General features: G+C 36.9%; 1 protein-coding gene across 2 annotated transcripts in view; it reads right to left on the bottom strand.

Annotated features, from left to right (window-relative positions):
• Positions 1-11,787: 11,787 nt before the first annotated feature.
• Positions 11,788-20,632, bottom strand: part of Sema2a (Semaphorin 2a) — a 491,368-nt gene continuing 482,523 nt past the window's right edge. For both annotated transcript variants that reach the window (XM_073957591.1, XM_073957592.1), the window contains exons 14-15: positions 20,496-20,604; positions 11,788-12,314 (exon numbers count right to left, since the gene is read on the bottom strand). In XM_073957591.1, coding sequence (XP_073813692.1) covers positions 12,246-12,314; positions 20,496-20,604 — 178 coding nt within the window. In that variant the 3' untranslated portion in view covers positions 11,788-12,245. The remainder of the gene's footprint in view (positions 12,315-20,495; positions 20,605-20,632) is intronic.

Here is a 20,632-nt window from a genome sequence, read left to right as displayed (position 1 = left end):
ATGAAATGGAAAATCATTGTGCACCATTACAATGCGAATTCTCAAACATCGATTCAAAACAGCGCCTTTTTGACCGAACAAAACGTGGAATTGAAGGGTCATCCGCGTACAGTCCTGCGTTGGCACTCTATGACTTCATTTGATTCCCCAACATCATGGAGGTGTCTCAATCAAATCCACTGTAAACAAAACCACATGACCGTATGTCAAACTGTTTTGAGTACGTTTATGGTCAAAACTGTCAAACTTTTAAACAATTAAAAAAGGGTTAAGATCGGCCGAGCCGAACTTTTCATACCCCCCACCATAAAATATTCTGAACTAAAATGGAATAATTAGTTTTCATTCCTGTGCACAACTTTAAGTGGGCGGCACTTTTATATGGTAACTATGTATACGCGGTGCGCCTTAACTAATTTTAAATGAAAGGTGCTTACACCTGGGAAGTTTTTGCGGATTCTGAAACTACAATGTTCACAGATGATATCAGAAAACCAAAAAAAAAAAAAAAGACGCCGGAGGGATTTTCAAATAAATCGGGGTTGAAGTTCACATTTTTATGGCTTTTTTAGCTTTTCACGATTTTGCTTAAAAACCGCCAGCCTTATCACAATGAGATTGAAGAAAATGTTTTAGCAGTAAAAATTCCCTATAAGATTGACCTTAATGATATTTTCGTAGGTTTTATCATTTTTGCGATATAGAAGTTCAAATTGGGACTATACGCTGACTGTATCGCCTCCTTATAAAACAATGACATGCAGGGTACACCCTAACTAACTTTAAATGAAAACCGCTTACACCTGGGAAATTTTTGAGGATTCTGAAACATCAAAGTTCGTAGATAAGAAAAATCCAAAAACAAGAAAAATAAATAAATCGCGGTCTAAGTATACATTTTTAAGGTAATTTTAGGTTTTCGCGATTATGATTTGTTCCCAGGTTGTACCATTTTTGAGATAAAGAAGCTCAGTTTACATTTTTAGATTTTTTGTTAGGGTTTCGCGATTTTGTCTAAATAAGGCAAGTCTTATCGATATGTGACCTGAGAAAATCTTATAGCTGTGAAAATTCTGTACAAGACTGCCTTATGTAAGTTTTAATAGGTTGTACCATTTTTAGATAAATAAGTTTATGTTGGGAAATTGCAGTCATGGCATTGTTTTATAAGGAGACGATACAGTCAGTTAATTGTCTCAATTTGAACTTATAAATCTCAAAAATGGTAAAACCTACGAAAATCTTATAGGGAATTTTCACTGCTATAACATTTTCTCTAATCCAATTTCGATAGGACTTGCCATAAAAATTTGAACTTTAATCGCGATTTACTTGAAAATCCCTCAGGCGATTTTTTTGATAATTTTTGGTGGAGGAGCTTTGAGACAACTGAAACCGCAAATGACAAATTAAATTTAGTTTAGCTAAAAATTGGGAGGTACCGTTATATAGCGGTTATAACAAAACATGGACCTATGTTGACAAGTTTTGATGGAGAAGTTTTGTGACCACTGGGAATCTCAAATGTCAAATTACTGGTAGTTTTACCTAAGGTCCTCAAAATACCGAAATTCGGGAGGTGCCGTTATATGGAGGCTATACCAAAACACGGACATACATATGTTAACAGTTTTTAGTGGAGAAGTTTGCCGAACACTGGGAACCTTAAATGTGAAGAAGTTTCGTGGCTGTAGGGAACCTAAAATGTCTAATTACGGGTAGTTCATTAAAAATGTAGCCAAAACCTACAAAATACCGAATATCGGTAGGTACCGTTATTTGGGGGCTATACCAAATCATGGAACTTTGCTTAACATTTTTTGATGTAGATGTTTTGTGGCTGCAGGGAACCTCAAATGTCAAATTACGGGTAGTTCAGACAAACAAATTTAGCTTAAATCCTAATAGTACCGAAATCGAGAGGTTATATCCAATCGTATACCTATGTTAACAATTTTTGGTGGAGAGGTGTGTTGACCACTAATAACATCAAATGTCAAATTACATATTCCGATTAAAAATTGTACCTAAAATTCTCAAATTACTGAAGATCGCCAGGTACCGTTATTTGGGGTCTATATTCAAACATGGACCTATTTTGACCATTTTTAGTGTAGAGGTATGGTGACCACTAAACACTTCAAATGTCAAATTACAGTTAGTTCGGTTAAAAATTTTAGATAAAATTCTCGGCTGGTTTTATTTGAATCTTCGCGATGTTTAGATAACGCACATATTTTTAAAATATTTTTCCGATGAATAAACAGCTTAAATTTTATTAAAACAAGTTGCAAGCCAGCAAATTTTTTGAATTCTTTCTTAATTTCCGCGAAAATTTACAACAGGCTTAATCCCATAGTCGTTGTTTTAATATTTTATTAAAACAACTTTAATTTATTAGTGGGAAAAATGGCGGTGTTTACCAAGGGGTAAGGCAGGGAATACTATAGTTTCAGATCTCGCCACAGATCTTCATCAGTTCCCTTATTTCTTGTTTTTCTACAAGAAACTTTTTATACCCAAGTGTCAATTGCTAGCTCAAATAGATACGTGTGCAGAGAAACACTTGGTAAACACCGCCATTTTTTCCCACTAATAAATTAAAGTTGTTTTAATAAAATATTAAAACAACGACTATGGGATTAAGCCACACTATTTTGAAAAACAAAATAGAAGTCGTCATCCCAAACAAAAAACGCCAACCCTCCTAAAAATTTACAACTTTTTCACTAAAGTTATGGGACCTCAGCAAACATATAAATATAAATTTACACTGTGTCTCAATATCATGAATAGCATTTTTATAAGATTTTTTCTAATAATCAGAATTGATACCGCCATATCTTTTGCGCACAATGTCCAAAATTAGTATCTTGAACAGACTTGAGATTTTTTTCAATCCATGTATCAAAAATCTTTCATGTAGCTTCAAAAACAAATTTTAATTCTTTTCAAATGGAATATTAAAAAATTTTGAGTTTTCCTCATATATACTTAATAGTGTGGCAAATGAGTATTTCAATGCGTTACAAGCGGAAAACGAACTTAATGTACCCCTCATATTTTGGTGAAGGGTATAAAAAGTGTCAAATTTCGTCTGGCAACAATACCTGTTGCATAGGCCGTAAACTTTTCTAGTTCTCCTCGTGTACAGCATTTTATTTCTCGGAGAAGAACGGTTTTATATTTGGTAGAATTAATATTTTGGTAATTTTTCTTTATTAATAGAATCTCTCATAGCCTTTTTTCTGCAGTAACATTATAAGACCCTGGTGATTCCTCCTCTAATGCGTGTTCCGAGGCAAAGGAAAATAAATGACCGTTGCTAATTGTTTCATCGTGGGACGTTAAGCATTCATGAATGTCCTCTTCACGATATTCAGAGCCACACACACACATATTGGTTTTAACAACGCAAATCGAATCAGTAACGCAAATCGAAACAAAATCTGTTATTTTTTGTTTACGCAAATCTTCTTTTGACACTTTTCATCTAGAATCGAGTTTTATTTTACTTTCATGTATCAACTCAAAAAGAAAGAAGGAAATAATTTCTTCAAAAAATTTTCATGTTTTTCAGCAAAATTGATACTTATATTTTCATGATAAACATACATTTCATTTCTTTGGTGGCCCTTAGTCATATCTCTAAAATTATGTTTTGTGGGACAATTTTGAATCAGATGAAGTCCGACTTTAACCCTAAAACGTGCTTTTCATTTTTAGAGTTTCCTGGCAATTCGAACTGTAAAACGTATCTTGGTGTATTCTGAGACATGTAGTAAAAATTTATGGCAAACAATTTTGTAGAAAATTTGGATTTGATATGATCACACTTTAAAGAGTTATGAACGATTTTCGAAAAAAAGAGCCAAAAGACCCCTTCATGCGTTACAATTTTCCCCATATCCTCCTCGTTGAAGTTGCCAAAGACACTATAGACCTCAAATGCAAGGATTCCAAGATATCTTAAAACGAATAATTCGAAAAACCATAGAAATGGTCGGAATTTGGCCCGCCTACTTTGGTTACTTTCCGATCTAAACTTTAAAAGAGCCGATACACTTGTCTCATATACTTTCATAATCTACTCGGTTTTTCCCATTATTAAAAAATGAATTTTTTTTGCACAGTGTTATCAGCATTTCGCCATAGGTCTTGGACAGTTAAGGTTTATTAAACCTGGATACAAGGTCTTTCATATTTAGATTTATTTTTCACTTTTTAACATTACTTACCTTTTTACCTATTCAACACATTAAAAACAAAATAGTTTTAAAATTAAATTTTTTATTTAAAACTTATTCATTGCTTACATGTAAATGCAGAATTTAAAAAACGGAAGATTCTCTTTTGGGTCAATAAACATTTGTATGTTTTCTTTTTTGTATTACCAATACTTAAATGCATTTGTTGCTGATTGTTAGTTTCTTTTTTTTTTACAATATTATTACGCACAAAACTTAAGTTTATATAGAAAGAAACGAAAACTAAATATGTATGTAATATGTGATTTTTAGGACTTATCATATAAATGCAGATCGTGTTTGGTGATAAAAATACATAGTAGGGATGTGCAACACAATCTAAAACACGAATCATGCAATGTAATTACGTTTAAGTACAAACTATGATATGGGTCGAAGAATAGAAAACTAAGAATTAAAATCTTAAATATAGTGCAGTTGGTTTGTGGGGCGTAGCATGTTTTTTCTGATTTTTTGCAATAATGTTTTATTTTTCAAAAATGTTCCTAATGATTTGTTTTTAGTTTTTGGGTTATTATAAGTGTTGTATTGATTTCGTATTTAGTTCATTAAATCACAATGTTTAACGGTTTTGGTTTTATTTTTTTTTCTATTTTTGAAGATTATATTTTGTCTATTATTTTTGATAATTTAATATATGTATGTATCGCATTCTTTTGTCAATGAACAATAGTAGTAGTAGTTTCACATATAGTCATTTTTTAATTTGTTTCCTATTACATAAAGTTTATACCTTGTGATCAACATGTTTATATCATTGTTTAATGTGTTGTGTGTATTACGTTAAATATATTTTATGATATGAAGAATTTTCAATCGATTTTCAAGAAAACTTTTAGGGAAATGCTTGATATTTTTAAAACATTATTCCGTACATATACATATGTAAATATTAGGCATTTACTGCCAGCACCAGATTATAAATATCCATGTCAAATTCTAAAACTCTACCTAAAATACTGGGAGCTCGATAGTGATCTAAACAGATAGACGACATACAAGGGCTGCACGGTAACTTTCTTGAAATTTTTTGTTGGAAAATTCCACAGTTCCAAGTCTTAACGTACTCGGGACAGTTTGACATACGACCATGTGTTGTGTTGTTTACAGTAACTTGAAATAAACACTTTGCTAAAAAACATGGAATTTACTTGTGAACATTTTTGACCGGCCATTTTTCATAAATTTCGACGTGGATAATCACTGCACGAATACATAGATGACATTAAATATTTGTATGTCGATAAAGGACCATCCTATAGCGCTATCAAAACATGTTTAATTGATATTGCATAAACACCTGGGCGCAAAATTGGTTTTACTCCTTAGACCCAGCACAATTTGACAATCGTTCAAAAAAGGCTTTTGTCGATTGTTACAAAGAAATTGTGAATAAATACGATCGCGGTGCTTCAAACGAGTCACCGTCAAATCCAACGAGTCAAGTCAAATACAAAGAAAGTTGTTCATGGAAGAAGCACTTCGATTCCAATGGTCTTCTGTTTCTTCGGCAAAACTGATACTGTGGCAACTACGAGTACACGGCTTGAGCAACGTACGATGGTTAATTCTGAGTGGTACACCACAATTTGCTTGCTTGAAGTTTCCTGAGAATTTCAAATAGGTAACAGCGGCGTTATCGCAAAGCAAGAACATAACCCTGTACGAAAAGCGGAACTCCAAGCAATGCTCTCTCAGCTAATCAAGGATGTAAAAAGAAGAGCAAGACATGACAAACGAAGCTTCATCAATACAATGGCTAGCGACGCCGAAACAGCAGCCCAGCGTGGTGACCTCAAAACTGTTTTCGATGTAATAAGAAAACTTTTAGGAAAGAAGACAAATACGAGAATACCCATCAAAGATAAACACGGAAATATTCTAACGAGCGACGAAGAGCAACTTAATAGGTGGAAAGAACACTTTGAAGAAGTTTTAAGTCACACGTGTCAATCAGACCAGTCATCTCATTCATACCAAATCTCAAATTAAACTACTCCAATCCCTGTGGGTACCGTAAACATAAATCCCCCTACACTGATAGAAGTTTCGACTGCAATTACTCAACTTAAAAATGGAAAAGCCGCAAGCATAGACGATTTACCAGCTGAATTTTATAAAACTAATCCTTCGACGGTAGCTAAAATAATTTTACCTCTTCTTACACATATGTGGACTACAGAGAATATACCGAAAGATTGGAAAGAAAGCATCATTGTAAAAATACCAAAAAAGGCGATTTAAAACAACTGCAGTAACTGGAGAGGTATTGCGTTAACTCCTGCTGCATGTAAAATATTCAACAAAATAATCCTAAACCGAATCCTTGAACCACTTGACCAATGCCTTCGAAAAGAACAAGCTGGATTCCGACCAAACCGATCCTGCGTAAACCAGATCAACAGCTTAAGATTAATAATCGAACAATGCAATGAATTCAATTCAACTTTGTGCCTTACATTTGTCGATTTCGAAAAGGCCTTTGACGCAATTAACCGAGTCGTAATATGGAAAGCTCAAGAGAGAAAAGGTGTGCCAACAAAAATATTCAATCTTATTAAAGCACAATACACGGACGCAACAATGAGAGTGTCTCACCTCGGTAAAACTAGCGATCCCTTTATAACCCACAGCGGGGTAAAACAATGATGTTTGCTTTCACCACTACTTTTCATCTGTACCTTGGACGAAATACTAGCATACACCAACAATCAAAACAAAGGCATTCAGTGGAGAATTAACCAACAGCTCGAGGATGAACTTTCTAAGCGGGCTGCAGAATGCGGACTCCGAATCAACGCAGACAAGATCAAATCTATGGTCATAAAAGGGAATGCCAATCAAACCGCATTCCATCTCAACAACCTTCCAATAAAAAATATCAGTGAGTTTAGGTACCTTGGAAGCATCATAACTAGCGACAAAGGCGTGCTAAACGACGTATCATCTCGCGCGGCTAAGGCGAGAGTAGCTTATTTCAACATAAAGAATATATGGAAATCCAGTGCTACGAGTATATCACCAAAAACAAAGATACACATATACAATGCCTGCATCAAATCTGTATTACTTTACGGGTCAGAAACATGGACTGTAAACGAATAAATAAAACGCAAACTACAAACCTTCACAAATAGATGCCTGCGAAACATCCTCAGAATATGGTGGCCTAGAACCATATCGAATGAAAACCTATTAATAATAGGCTATTATAAATAGCGGAACAAGAAGACATCAATCTGCAGATCAAAAGAAGAAAATACTGCTAGCTGGGGCATACTCTGAGAAGACCATACAACGAAATATGACACCCAACTCTCGAATGGAATCCCCAAGGATACAGAGGCCGCGGAAGGCCGAGGAAAACGTGGAGACGTACAATTTTTACAGAAACCAGAAAAACTTTTAATGAATTAAGATTTATCGCATCAGATAGACAGAGATGGAGATTCTATGTAAATGGCTTATATTCCTGATGGAATATGCTAAATAAATATATAACAGCGGCGTTATGTTCTTCCGGGCCCGGGTTTTTATATCCTTCACCATCACTGCATTGAAATAAATATGAACAATTAGTAACTACTAACTCTTTCTCTACCTTTTTACCTTCTGGGACCACAATTTTCCAATTAGCAACCCATTCGGAAGGAAAATATGACTAAAATCTTCAAAAACAATCTTAAATTGGGTGACACCCTTACATGAGGCCTTTTGCCTTTGTTAATATGGTGTCTAATATTTTGCAAGGAATTTTTTGTACCCTTGGCTAAAACTTTCCGTAAGTGTCGCTATATAAAAACCTATATCGACAAATTTCTGGTGGAAAGTTTTATACCGCCAACGAAGACTAGGTACCAAATTTCAGCCATTTCTGTTCTGAATGTTGAGGTCACAACTTTCAAAAAACAGAAAATCAGAAGATACGTTCTATGGAGACTATATGAAGACGTGAACCTATACCGGGAATATTAAGGCCACAACCATCAAAATACGGAAAATCGGGAGGTACCGTTCTATGGGGGCTATACGAAGACGTTGATCTATACCGACAAATTTCAGATGGAAAGTTTAATACCCCCAACGAAGCCTAATTATCAAATGTCTGCCATTTCGGGAGGATATTGGGCCACAACCTTCAAAATATCGAAAATCGGGGGTACCATTGGGGGCCATATGAAGACGTTGGTCTATGCCGACAAATTGTAGGTGGAACGTTTTATATCGCCACCGCAGATAAAATACCATATTTCAGCCATTTCAGTGATATATTGAAGCTGAAACCTTGAAAATACCGAAAACCGAAGGTACCGTTCTATGGGGGCTATAGACGTTAACCTATTCCGATAAATTTCGGATGGAAAGATTTATACCCCCAACGAAGATTAAATACAAAAATTCCAGCCATTTTAGTGCTATATTGAAGCTAAAACCTTGGAAATACCGAAAATCGAAATGTACCGTTCTATGGGGGCTATACAAAGTCGTTGACCTATAACGACAAATTTCAGGTGGAAAGTTCTATACCTCCAACGTAGGCTAAATACAAAATTCCAGCCATTTCAGTGGTATATTTAAGCTAAAACCTTGAAAATACCGAAAATCGAGAGATACCGCTCTATGGGGGCTATATGAAGACGTTGACCGATACCAACAAATTTCAGGTGGAAAGTTTTATACCCCCATCGAAGATTAAATACCAAATTTCAGCCAATTCAGTGGTATATTGAGGACATAATCTTCAAAATACCGAAAATCCGGAGGTACCGTTTTATGGTGAAGGAGACTAAATATCAAATTTGAGCCATTTCGATGGGATATTGAGGATAAAACCATAAAAAATATGGAAAACCGGGAGGTACCGTTCGATGGGGGATATATGAAGACGTCGTCCTATATCAAGTAGAAAGTTGTATACCTCCAACGAAGGCTAGATACCAATTTCAGCTATTTCGGGAAGATATTGAGGCCACAGAATTCAAAATACTAACAATCGGACCGTTCTATGGGGGCTATACGAAGACCTTGACCTATACCGATAAATTTCAGGTGGAAACGTAGACTAAATACAAAATTCCAGCCATTTCAGTGGTATATTGAAGCTAAAACCTTTGAAATATGGACATCGGGAGGTACCGTTTTATGGGGGCTATATGAAGATGTGGATCTATACCTACAAATTTCAAATAACAAGTTGTATACCATCAACGAAGATCAAGTACCAAAGTTCTGTCATTTCTGGAGGATATTGAGGCTACAACCTTCAAAATACTGAAAATCGGGAGGTATCATTCTATGGGGGCTATATGAAGACGATGTCCTATACCGACAAATTTCAGGTGGAAAGTTCTATACCCCCAATGAAGACTAATACCTAAATTTCAGCCATTTTGCTGAGATATTGAGGATAAAACCTTCAAAATATGGAAAATCGGGAGGTACCGTTCTATGGGAGCTATGTCAAAACGAGAACCGATATAGACCATTTTCAATACCGAGCATCATAGAAGTAATAGAAACTTCTGTACCAAATTATAATGCTCCATCTTAAAAATTACGAGCTGTATCTTGATTTCAACAAACAGACAGACACATCGAATCAAACTAGCGCTTTTTGATCGGACAAAATGTGGAATTGAAGGGTAATCTGCCGTACATCCCTGACTTCGCATCCAATGACTTAATTTGATTTCCGCACATCAAAAAAGAGAGGCGTGGTCAACGATGTTCATTGGTACAAGATGCTGTAAAAGCGTCCAAAAACCATGTTTTGGAGATTTCTCAATCGGAGTGGAAAAAGCGCTTCAACAATGTGTTTGAGCGCATGAAAAAATGTATTAATCATGCTGGAGACTACATAAGAAAACAGTAGAACAATTGTTGATGGTAAATATTCGTGTTTTTATTATTAGGTCAGAAAGTTATCGTGCGACCCCAGAACATCACTAAATCGAGTTAAGCAGTTAGCATATTCTTGTCGGTTGGTACAGCAAGTATATGTAGCAAAACGTATGGAACTACAAGGAATACATTGAATGGGCCATGTCCCTATGGGAAGGCCAAAACTACGTTGGAAATGATAAAAGTAAAATAGAAGATGAGAACGTCTGGGACATCATTTTTTAGTGCGGCTTATAAAACTAAATGTTTTGGGACGTAGCGGCCAAAGGTTATAAGGACCAAAATTAAATTTGGGATAGGTAATGAAAAGCAATAATCGATTTTTCGACTTTTCGATTTTGGCCTAAAATTGTTTGACCTAAAGTTGTCCTAAAACTCGACTTTCGACCTTTTGATAGCCACAGAAAATGTACTATAATCGATTATTCGTCGAATTTCGAGTTTTCTTTGGAACATTTGCACAGATGATTTTGTAGCTATCAGAAGAAAACTATAAAACCGCCAAAGTCAACTAAAGGTTAAAATATAATGAACTTTGTTGCTTGCATCAAGCTTAATTTCATGCAAAAAACTAAAGCCCAAGTAATACCTAAATAAAATGCGATCTTGCATTTCTTTATTCATTTACATAAATTTAGGGTTCAATAAGCATGAATTTAGCATTGTGTTCTCACCTTAAAAGCTATGGGCAAACCCGAAATCGATCACAAGATAATCGATTATGCAATTCTCCCTCCAGTCAATAGCGGACTACGACTTTTTGACTGCAAAAAGTCGGTTATTCGAAAGTCGGCATACCTATCCCTTGTTATTACCGTTCACACCGCGGTAATAAAGCATTTTCGTTGGGAGGCATTTCCCACCCACTACGGTCATAAAGCACAAATAAAATTTCTTACGCTCAAGTATGTATTCCAACAAAGTAGACTAGGCGTATCAAAACCTTTTCACCACATAACCACCAATAAATTGCATTATTTATAAAAAACCGACCATCTCCCGGGGCTTAGGACTTTCACCCTTTAAAAATCTTTATATGTTGAGTGTAGACAGTCATAACGCTCAGAATTCGTTTTGGGTCTTATATCCGTTGGGTGTTATGTCACCAAGCCACCTAAGTAATTATATTATTGTAGGACTGGAACAGGGCTAAATTTTAAGTTTTCCAAGATTGGCATTGATCGATTGAATGTTCATTACAACCCAATTTTATTTATTTTAAGCCAAAATAATATTTGTTTGATTAACTGCGATTGGATGTGGATTTGAACCTCTGTAATGATGAAAATAAAATAAATATTTATACGTATATATGTGTGTGTTGGATTTCGTTGTTGGGCAGTATATTGTGTTAGATATTTTATAGTTAATGGATTTCTTATTTGTATGTATTTAGTTTAGAATAGTTTTTCATTTCAATTTCATTTTTTATCTAAAGTTTTCATTTTGCTAATAATTAAAAAGCGAACATGAAAGTACTTTTGATAAATATTTAGATTTTTTGCTGTCGTTCAATTTGTAGCTGAGCTGTAACTGTTCTGTAAATTGTTTTCCGTTTACAGTAATGTGGATGTAATAATGGATGTTATATTAAATATTTCTGGTTTTAATTATTTTATTTTATTTTCTGTTTCATTTTTTCTGTTATTTTATAATAATTATTTAATAAACTTACAAATCTCTATAATAAATGCCACGTTTATTGTGATCTCATATATATTGCTATTTTCATATGTATAATAATAATGTATGTATGTATTTTAAATATGCGGGAACTTTTATAGTGTTTGTTTCTTTGTCTTTGTCTAAACTGCAAATATAAGTTGTCTGTTTCTCTTTGAATATTAGCGTTTAAACGGCATCGTCATTTTATTAAGTAGTTTTTTTTTTGCTATTTTTTGTTTGTTGTTTCTTTTCTTTTAATATTGCTATTGCTTTGCATTGTATTTCTATGGTTAAGTATGTATGCATGTGTTAGTTGGTAATTTTTGTTCTTTTCAAAATGAATATGCATTTGCTTTAAAAAAGTTTAATGGACGTTAATGAATTAGCAGCAGCATTGAGTCCTTCTTGATATCAGACTATATTTTTGCGAAATACTTCATTTGGATGTTGTTGACTGAAATTCTGACGTGATGAACATTGCTGAAATGACAAAGAAGAAACAAAGATAGTGAATTAGTAAGAAGTACAATTTTATTTAATTTATACGGTGATTAGACATTGGATATTGCATTTTCCTCCGTTGCACAGTGGTTCAGAATCGTTTTTTCCTGTTCAAAACTCTGTAACTTTTGAACGGAGAGAGATATTTTCATATTTTCGGTCTAGAAGTTGAACGGGGATTCAAGCTCAATGTTAAAAATTGTATTTTTTTCATATTTTGCATTTAAATATGAGTGTTTTTGTGTATTTCATACGTTCTAACTATTTATTTTATTTCAAACACCAATAAAGAAACCTTAAAAATAAAAAAAATTATCAAAAAAAAAAATTTTGGAAAAGTTTTTTGTATTTTTTTTTTAATTTAAATATTTTTCTAAAATAAAAAAACCATTCAAAAAACTCATATAACTCTTATAAAAAATCATATTTTAAAACAATGTCCATTTGTTTAAAAAAAGCTATAATTTATATTGTATAGAAAAAACACACATTTTCACCCATGTAATTTTAAAAAATTTAAAAAAGTGTTAAAGGCAAGGAGCGGGACGGTATAAAAGAGGATACTCTCGGGCATCATTCTGTGTTCTAAGTTTTCCCTAAAAGTTCTAGTCCACTAAATTTTGAACTTCACAAATATGTAGTACCTGAGCAAAAATTAAATAGCACACATCGAGTAAACGCTACAGTAATTTATTTAAACGGTTCTTAAAGACAACAATCCTACACGCCTGAAAAAATGTACACAATATCGGTTAAAGTTTCTCCAGAAATTTGCAAAAATGACGTATTTTTTAAAATTGCAAAAAATGGTCGTCGCAGTTGTTCTTCTTCACACCAACGATCATCATCAGCACAACAAACAGGATCATCGAAGTAAACAACCATTCCAATTGGAGTTCGTAAACAACAAGCAACGATTTACGCGCAAATGCAATTTTAAAGCGACGCTTGGGTGTAATCTGCCGGCAACAACATACACAGGTATTGTGTACGATTGAGTTCGTAAACAACCTGCAATAACATACATGGGTACGGCGCACGGTGGAGTCCGTAAACACCCTAATGTAGGACCTTAGGAAATCTAATGTTTTGCCCAATATTAAACAACCAACAACAAAAGGGAGCCCAGGAGTTATACCGTGTTGCTCGTAAACAACCAATAACAACATGACAGGGGATAGGTTTTAGAGCTAATGCCGACGGTAAACAAGGACCCTATTAAAGGACGCAGCAAGCTGGTAGCGGGGACAGTCAGTGACAGTGGAACTAACCGAGTGAACGTGAGAAAAGTATCCAGAGTGGAAGTGCGAAAAGAGTACCCAGCATAGATATAAACCTAAGTTTAGTAGAGTTGGGTCATCTAGTTCCTAGTTCCTGGTACTAGTTCCAAAGCGTATGAGTAACATCATTAAATATAACGTGTGATAGTAAGTATACGCAGTTTGTTCAAAGAAAAAAGGTGGGCCATTGGAACTGCGAAGTGAACTAGATAGTTCCATATAGTTCCTTTGGCACAACTCTAAAGTTTAGTAGAATGTCATCGCAGTCAAATGTCCCAGTGCAATCGTTCGCCAAGCTAGAGAGGCGATTGAGTTTCTACACGCAAATCGTCACAGCTCTTAAGGAAGTCTTCCTACAGCAACGGTCTACGACAGCGCAGTGTTACGCCCTAGTCCCGAGAACCGTCCTAGGTCTCGCATCAGCAACCCGAAGTGGAGACATCTAAACTCCTTGAGAACCGTCCGTGGCCTCACGTTGGTAGCCCAAAGTGTAGGCTACTCGGTAGGTAGGTACTTCTGAGTGCAGGCGGCTCGATCCCGCGAGAACCGTCCCAGGTCTGGCATCGGCAGTTCGAAGGGTGGACATCTATACGCCACGAGAACCGTCCTAGGTCTCGCATTGTCAGTTACATAGTAGACGATCAGGCATCGAGAGAACCGTCCTAAGTATCGCAACCCATAGGTACAACACCCGGACGCAGCCCCTGATCATCTTTATAGCCTCCACCATACATAGTATGGAGGGTATAATTAAATTTGTTAATCTGTTTGTAACACCTTTGTATAGAAGTTTATATTACTCTTAGGATGTTTGGTATTGAAAATGGGCTATATCGGACCAAGTTTTGATATAGCCCCCATAGAACGGTACCACACGATTTTCGGTATTTTGAAAGTTTTAGTTTCATTATAACACCGAAATGGTTGAAATTTGATACTTAGTCTTCGTTAGGGATATAAAACTTGCCCCTAGAATCTTGTCGGTATAGGTTCACGCCTTCATACAGCCCCATTAGAACAATACCTCCCGATTTTCGGTATTTTGAAAGTTGTGGTCTCAATATTCCTCTGAAATGATTGAAATTGAAATTCGTTGGTGGTATAAAACTTTTCCCCAGAATTTTGTCGGTATAGGTCCACGCCTTCATATAGCCCCCATAGACCGGTACCTCCCGATTTTCGGTATTTTGAAGGTTGTGGCCAGAATAAGCACCCGTTCCTTTGGAAAGGGTATTACAAAGCACCCGTTCCTTTGGAAAGGGTCTTACAAAGCACCCGTTCCTTTGGAAAGGGTCTTACAAAGCACCCGTTCCTTTGGAAAGGGTCTTACAAAGCACCCGTTCCTTTGGAAAGGGTCTTACAAAGCACCCGTTCCTTTGGAAAGGGTCTTACAAATCACCCGTTCCTTTGGAAAGGGTCTTACAAAACACCCGTTCCTTTGCAATAAGTCTTACAAAGCACAAGTTCCTTTGCAATAAGTCTTACAAAGCACAAGTTCCTTTGCAAAAGGACTTACAAAGCACCCATGCCTTTGGAAAGGATCTTACAAAGTACCCTTTTCTTTGGAAAGGGTCTTACAAAGCACCCGTTCCTTTGGAAAGGGTCCTTCAAAGCACCCGTTCATTTGGAAAGGGTCCTTCAAAGCACCCGTTCCTTTGGAAAGGGTCTTACAAAGCACTCGTTCCTTTGGAAAGGGTTTTACAAAGCACCCGTTCCTTTGGAAATGCTCTTACAAATCACCCGTTCCTTTGGAAAGGGTCTTACAAAGCACCCGTTCCTTTCTAAAGGGTCTTGCAAAGCGCCCGTTCCTTTGGAAAGGGTCTTACAAATCACCCATTCCTTTGGAAAGGGTCTTACAAAGCACCCGTTCCTTTGGAAAGGGTCTTACAAAGCACCCGTTCCTTTGGAAAGGGTCTTACAAAGCACACGCTCCTTTGGAAAGGATCTTACAAAGCACCCATTCCTTTGGAAAGGGTCTTACAAAGCAACCGTTCCTTTGGAAAGGGTCTTAAAAAGCACCCGTTTCTTTGAAAAGGGTCTTAGAAAACACCCGTTCCTTTGGAAAGGGTCTTACAAAGCACCCGTTCCTTCGGAAAGGGTCTTACAAAGCAACCGTTCCTTTGGAAAGGGTCTTAAAAAGCACCCGTTTCTTTGAAAAGGGTCTTAGAAAACACCCGTTCCTTTAGAAAAAGTTTTACAAAGCACCCATTGCGTTGGAAAGGGTCTTACAAAGCTCCCGTTCCTTTGGAAAGGGCCTTACAAAGCACCCGTTGCTTTGGAAAGGGTCTTACAAAGCACCCGTTTCTTTGGAAAGGGTCTTACAAAGCACCCGTTCCTTTGGAAAGGGTTTTAAAAAGCACCCGTTCCTTTGGAAAGGGTTTTAAAAAGCACCCGTTCCTTTGGAAAGGGTTTCAAAAAGCACCCGTTCCTTTGGAAAGGGTTTTAAAAAGCACCCGCTCCTTTGGAAAGGGTCTTACAAAGCACCCGTTGCTTTGGAAAGGTTCTTACAAAGCACCCGTTCCTTTGGGTCTTAAAAAGCACCCGTTCCTTTGGGTCTTAAAAAGCACCCGTTGCTTTGGAAAGGGTCTTACAAAGCTCCCGTTCCTTTGGGTCTTACAAAACACCTCTTCCTTTGGAAAGGGTCTTACAAAGCACCCGTTGTTTTGGAAAGGGTCTAACAAAGCACCCGTTCCTTTGGGTCTCACAAAGCATCCTTTCCATTGGAAAGGGACTTACAAAGCACCCGTTCCTTTGGAAAGGGTTTTACAAAGCACTCGTTCCTTTGGAAAGGGTATTACAAAGCACCCGTTCCTTTGGAAAGGGTCTTACAAAGCACCCGTTCCTTTGGGTCTTAAAAAGCACCCGTTGCTTTGGAAAGGTTCTTACAAAGCACCCGTTCCTTTGGGTCTTAAAAAGCACCCGTTGCTTTGGAAAGGGTCTTACAAAGCACCCGTTCCTTTGGGTCTTACAAAACACCTCTTCCTTTGGAAAGGGTCTTACAAAGCACCCGTTGTTTTGGAAAGGGTCTAACAAAGCACCCGTTCCTTTGGGTCTCACAAAGCATCCTTTCCATTGGAAAGGGACTTACAAAGCACCCGTTCCTTTGGAAAGGGTTTTACAAAGCACTCGTTCCTTTGGAAAGGGTATTACAAAGCACCCGTTCCTTTGGAAAGGGTCTTACAAAGCACCCGTTCCTTTGGAAAGGGTTTTACAAAGCACTCGTTCCTTTGGAAAGGGTATTACAAAGCACCCGTTCCTTTGGAAAGGGTCTTACAAAGCACCCGTTCCTTTGGAAAGGGTATTACAAAGCACCCGTTCCTTTGGAAAGGGTCTTACAAAGCACCCGTTCCTTTGGAAAGGGTCTTACAAAGCACCCGTTCTTTTGGGTCTTACAAAGCACCCGATCCTTTGGAAAGGGTCTTACAAAGCACCCGTTCCTTTGGAAAGGGTCTTACAAAGCACCCGTTCCATTGGAAAGGGTCTTACAAAGCACCCGTTCCTTTGGAAAGGGTCTTACAAAGCACCCGTTCCTTTGGAAAGGGTATTACAATGCACCCGTTCCACTGGAAAGGGTCTTACAAAGCACCCGTACCTTTGGAAAGGGTCTTACAAAGCACCCGTTCCATTGGAAAGGGTCTTACAAAACACCCGTTCCGTTGGAAAGGGTCTTACAAAGCACCCGTTCCTTTGGAAAGGGTCTTACAAAGCACCCGTTCCTTTGGAAAGGGTCTTACAAAGCACCCGTTCCTTTGGAAAGGGTCTTACAAAGCAACCGTTCCTCTGAAAAGGGTCTTACAAAGCAACCGTTCCTCTGAAAAGGGTCTTACAAAGCACCCGTTCCTTTGGAAAGGGTCTTACAAAGCACCCGTTCCTTTGGAAAGGGTCTTACAAAGCACCCGTTCCTTTGGAAAGGGTCTTACAAAGCACCCGTTCCTTTGGAAAGGGTCTTACAAAGCACACGTTGCTTTGGAAAGGGTCTTACAAAGCACCCGTTCCTTTGGAAAGGGTCTTACAAAGCACCCGTTCCTTTGGAAAGGGTCTTACAAAGCACCCGTTCCTTTGGAAAGGGTCTTACAAAGCACCCGTTCCTTTGGAAAGGGTCTTACAAAGCACCCGTTCCTTTGGAAAGGGTCTTACAAAGCACCCGTTCCTTTGGAAAGGGTCTTACAAAGCACCCGTTCCTTTGGAAAGGGTCTTACAAAGCACCCGTTCCTTTGGAAAGGGTCTTACAGAGCACCCGTTCCTTTGGAAAGGGTCTTACAAAGCACCCGTTGCTTTGGAAAGGGTCTTACAAAGCACCCGTTCCTTTGGAAAGGGTCTTACAAAGCACCCGTTGCTTTGGAAAGAATCTTACAAGCACCCGTTCCTTTGAAAATGGTCTTACAAGCACCCGTTCCTTTGAAAATGGTCTTACAAGCACCCGTTCCTTTGAAAATGGTCTTACAAAGCACCCGTTCCTTTGGAAAGGGTCTTAAAAAGCACCCGTTTCTTTGAAAAGGGTCTTAGAAAACACCCGTTCCTTTAGAAAAAGTTTTACAAAGCACCCATTGCTTTGGAAAGGGTCTTACAAAGCACCCGTTCCTTTGGAAAAGGTCTTACAAAACACCCGTTCCTTTGGAAAGGGACTTACAAAGCACCCGTTCCTTTGGAAAGGGTCTTACAAAGCACCCGTTGCTTTGGAAAGGGTCTTACAAAGCACCCGTTCCTTTGGAAAAGGTCTTACAAAACACCCGTTCCTTTGGAAAGGGACTTACAAAGCACCCGTTCCTTTGGAAAGGGTCTTACAAAGCACCCGTTGCTTTGGAAAGGGTTTTATAAAGCACTCGTTCCTTTGGAAAAGGTCTTAAATAGCACCAGTTAATTTGGAAAGGGTCTTACAAAGCACTCGTTCCTTTAGAAAGGGTCTTACAAGCACCCGTTCCTTTGGAAAGGGTCTTAAAAAGCACCCGTTCTTTTAGAAAGGGTCTTAAAAAGCACTCGTTCCTTTGGAAAGGGTCTTACAAAGCACACGTTCTTTTAGAAAGGGTCTTACAAAGCAGCCGTTCCTTTGGAAATGGTCTTACAAAGCACCCGTTCCTTCGCAAAGGGTCTTACAAAGCACCCGTTCCTTTGGAAAGTGTTCTACAAAGCAACCTCTCCTTTGGAAAGGACCTTCCGAAGCAACATTTTATTTGGAAAGTGTCTTCCGAAGCAACATTTCCATTGGAAAGGGTCTTACGAAGCACCCTTTCCATTGGAAAGAGTTTCATGAAGCACCTTTTCCTTTTGAAAGGGTCTTACAAAGCAACCTTTGCTTTGAAAAGGGTCTTCCGAAGCACCATTTCCTTTGGAAGGGGCCTTCCAAACATGATTTTCTTTGGAAAGGGTCTTACAATGCACCATTTATTTTGGAAGGGGCAAAGCAAGTTTATTTTGACAAAAGTGTACACAACTGCAAATTCAAAAAATAAAATTATGATTTTTTTATAAAATATTTCCCAGTTCAGCGTCATATCGTCGGTGTCATGCATAAGTGTTCCGCACGCCATTTTTTACTTTTTGAGATATAGGGGGTGGGTTTCCAGGGTTTTCCCGTATTCTCTTTCTGAATTTTTCTGTCGGCTTTTTCCTATCTTCTCTAGTTTCCGAGATATCCATCTTTTGGTCCGAAAGCTTAAATTCATTTCAGTATGAAATTAATATTTTAATAACTTACGAATTAAAAAATACATTTCAAAAATCAGAACTTTTATTTTCGCTCTAAAAGGTTTTAATTCATTGAGGCAAAGATGGGAATATTTATTTGTGACTTTGTTCCATGTGATTTACATTGTGTTTAATAAGTGTGGATATGGAACAATTCGACAAAAATTCTATTTTTAAAAAATTCTCTATAACTATTTTATTCTAGCAGATATTTCTCTAACTTTTGGCAAAAATATACTATATACTATAAATAATAAATCTTGTCAAAAATATAAATACATATTTCAGTCAGCTCCAAGCAGTTGTGACGCAAACATTAAAATGCGATTATCTGTAAACGGAAAAACGGCGTATAGAACACTGAAGCAGGACACCGACGATATGTTAACATAAAATTTTACATATGCCCTGCTATACAATTAAATAACAACAACTATCTTGAGAATTATTATGAACAAAAAATATACATATGATAAACCTACTATTTGATACAATATCTATTCTTCCCATTACTCGTATACATACATATTTATGTATTTATTTATGCACTTTTAACTAGCTTCTACTTATGTGGTATCAACGACACATTTATCGAATCTCTCACACTTGCTCGGCAACAATGTAACAACAACTATTAACTTGCAATACATAAAACGCTACATTTAATATTTTGCACAATAATCCCTTTTAACCACCCTAAGCTCCCAATATTTAATATTTAATTAAGCTTATAAATTTCATAAAATATTCATTAATTTTAAATAATGAAAGGGATTACAAAGCAGCTATTAAGGCAAAGAAGTGTTGCAACACCATTGAATGCAGCCGTTCGTTCACATTTCCCATTATAAGAATGACGAGACAAAAACACCTCCTACCATTTACGGAATATTGAATTAAACGGTTTGTATATTAAGTTTAAACGGTTTAAAATCGTTTGATATTGATTTGTTGTGGTATTACAGGGTAAACGACACGGACCACAGAACATAAAATACGTTGTCGGTGATAGGTAAATATATGTACATACATCCGTATGAAGAAGGTATCATGGAAAATCCAACAGGACGGGTCAACGGGTAAACTGTCATTGTGGTTTAGGTCAATGAAATATAATTTATATATCTATCGATATGTCTTCAATTATTTTGCGCTTAATAGGTTACTAGTTAAATAAATTGTTGTGCAAACTTACCGCTTGTTTCTTTTCCCACGATTTCATAGCTGTTTTGTACTTTTCAAATTCATGACACCAATCCGAATAGATTTTCTGATAGTCATTGCTTTTGTTGGGTGGTGTACATCTGCAATGAAAAATTCAAATAATATATA

Source organism: Musca autumnalis, unplaced genomic scaffold (assembly GCF_047663935.1).
Source record: "Musca autumnalis isolate F117 unplaced genomic scaffold, ASM4766393v1 scaffold_5, whole genome shotgun sequence".
NCBI classification, from domain to species: Eukaryota; Metazoa; Arthropoda; class Insecta; order Diptera; family Muscidae; genus Musca; species Musca autumnalis.
Note: the sequence above shows the minus strand (reverse complement) of the source record. Positions and strands in the feature narration are given on the sequence as shown.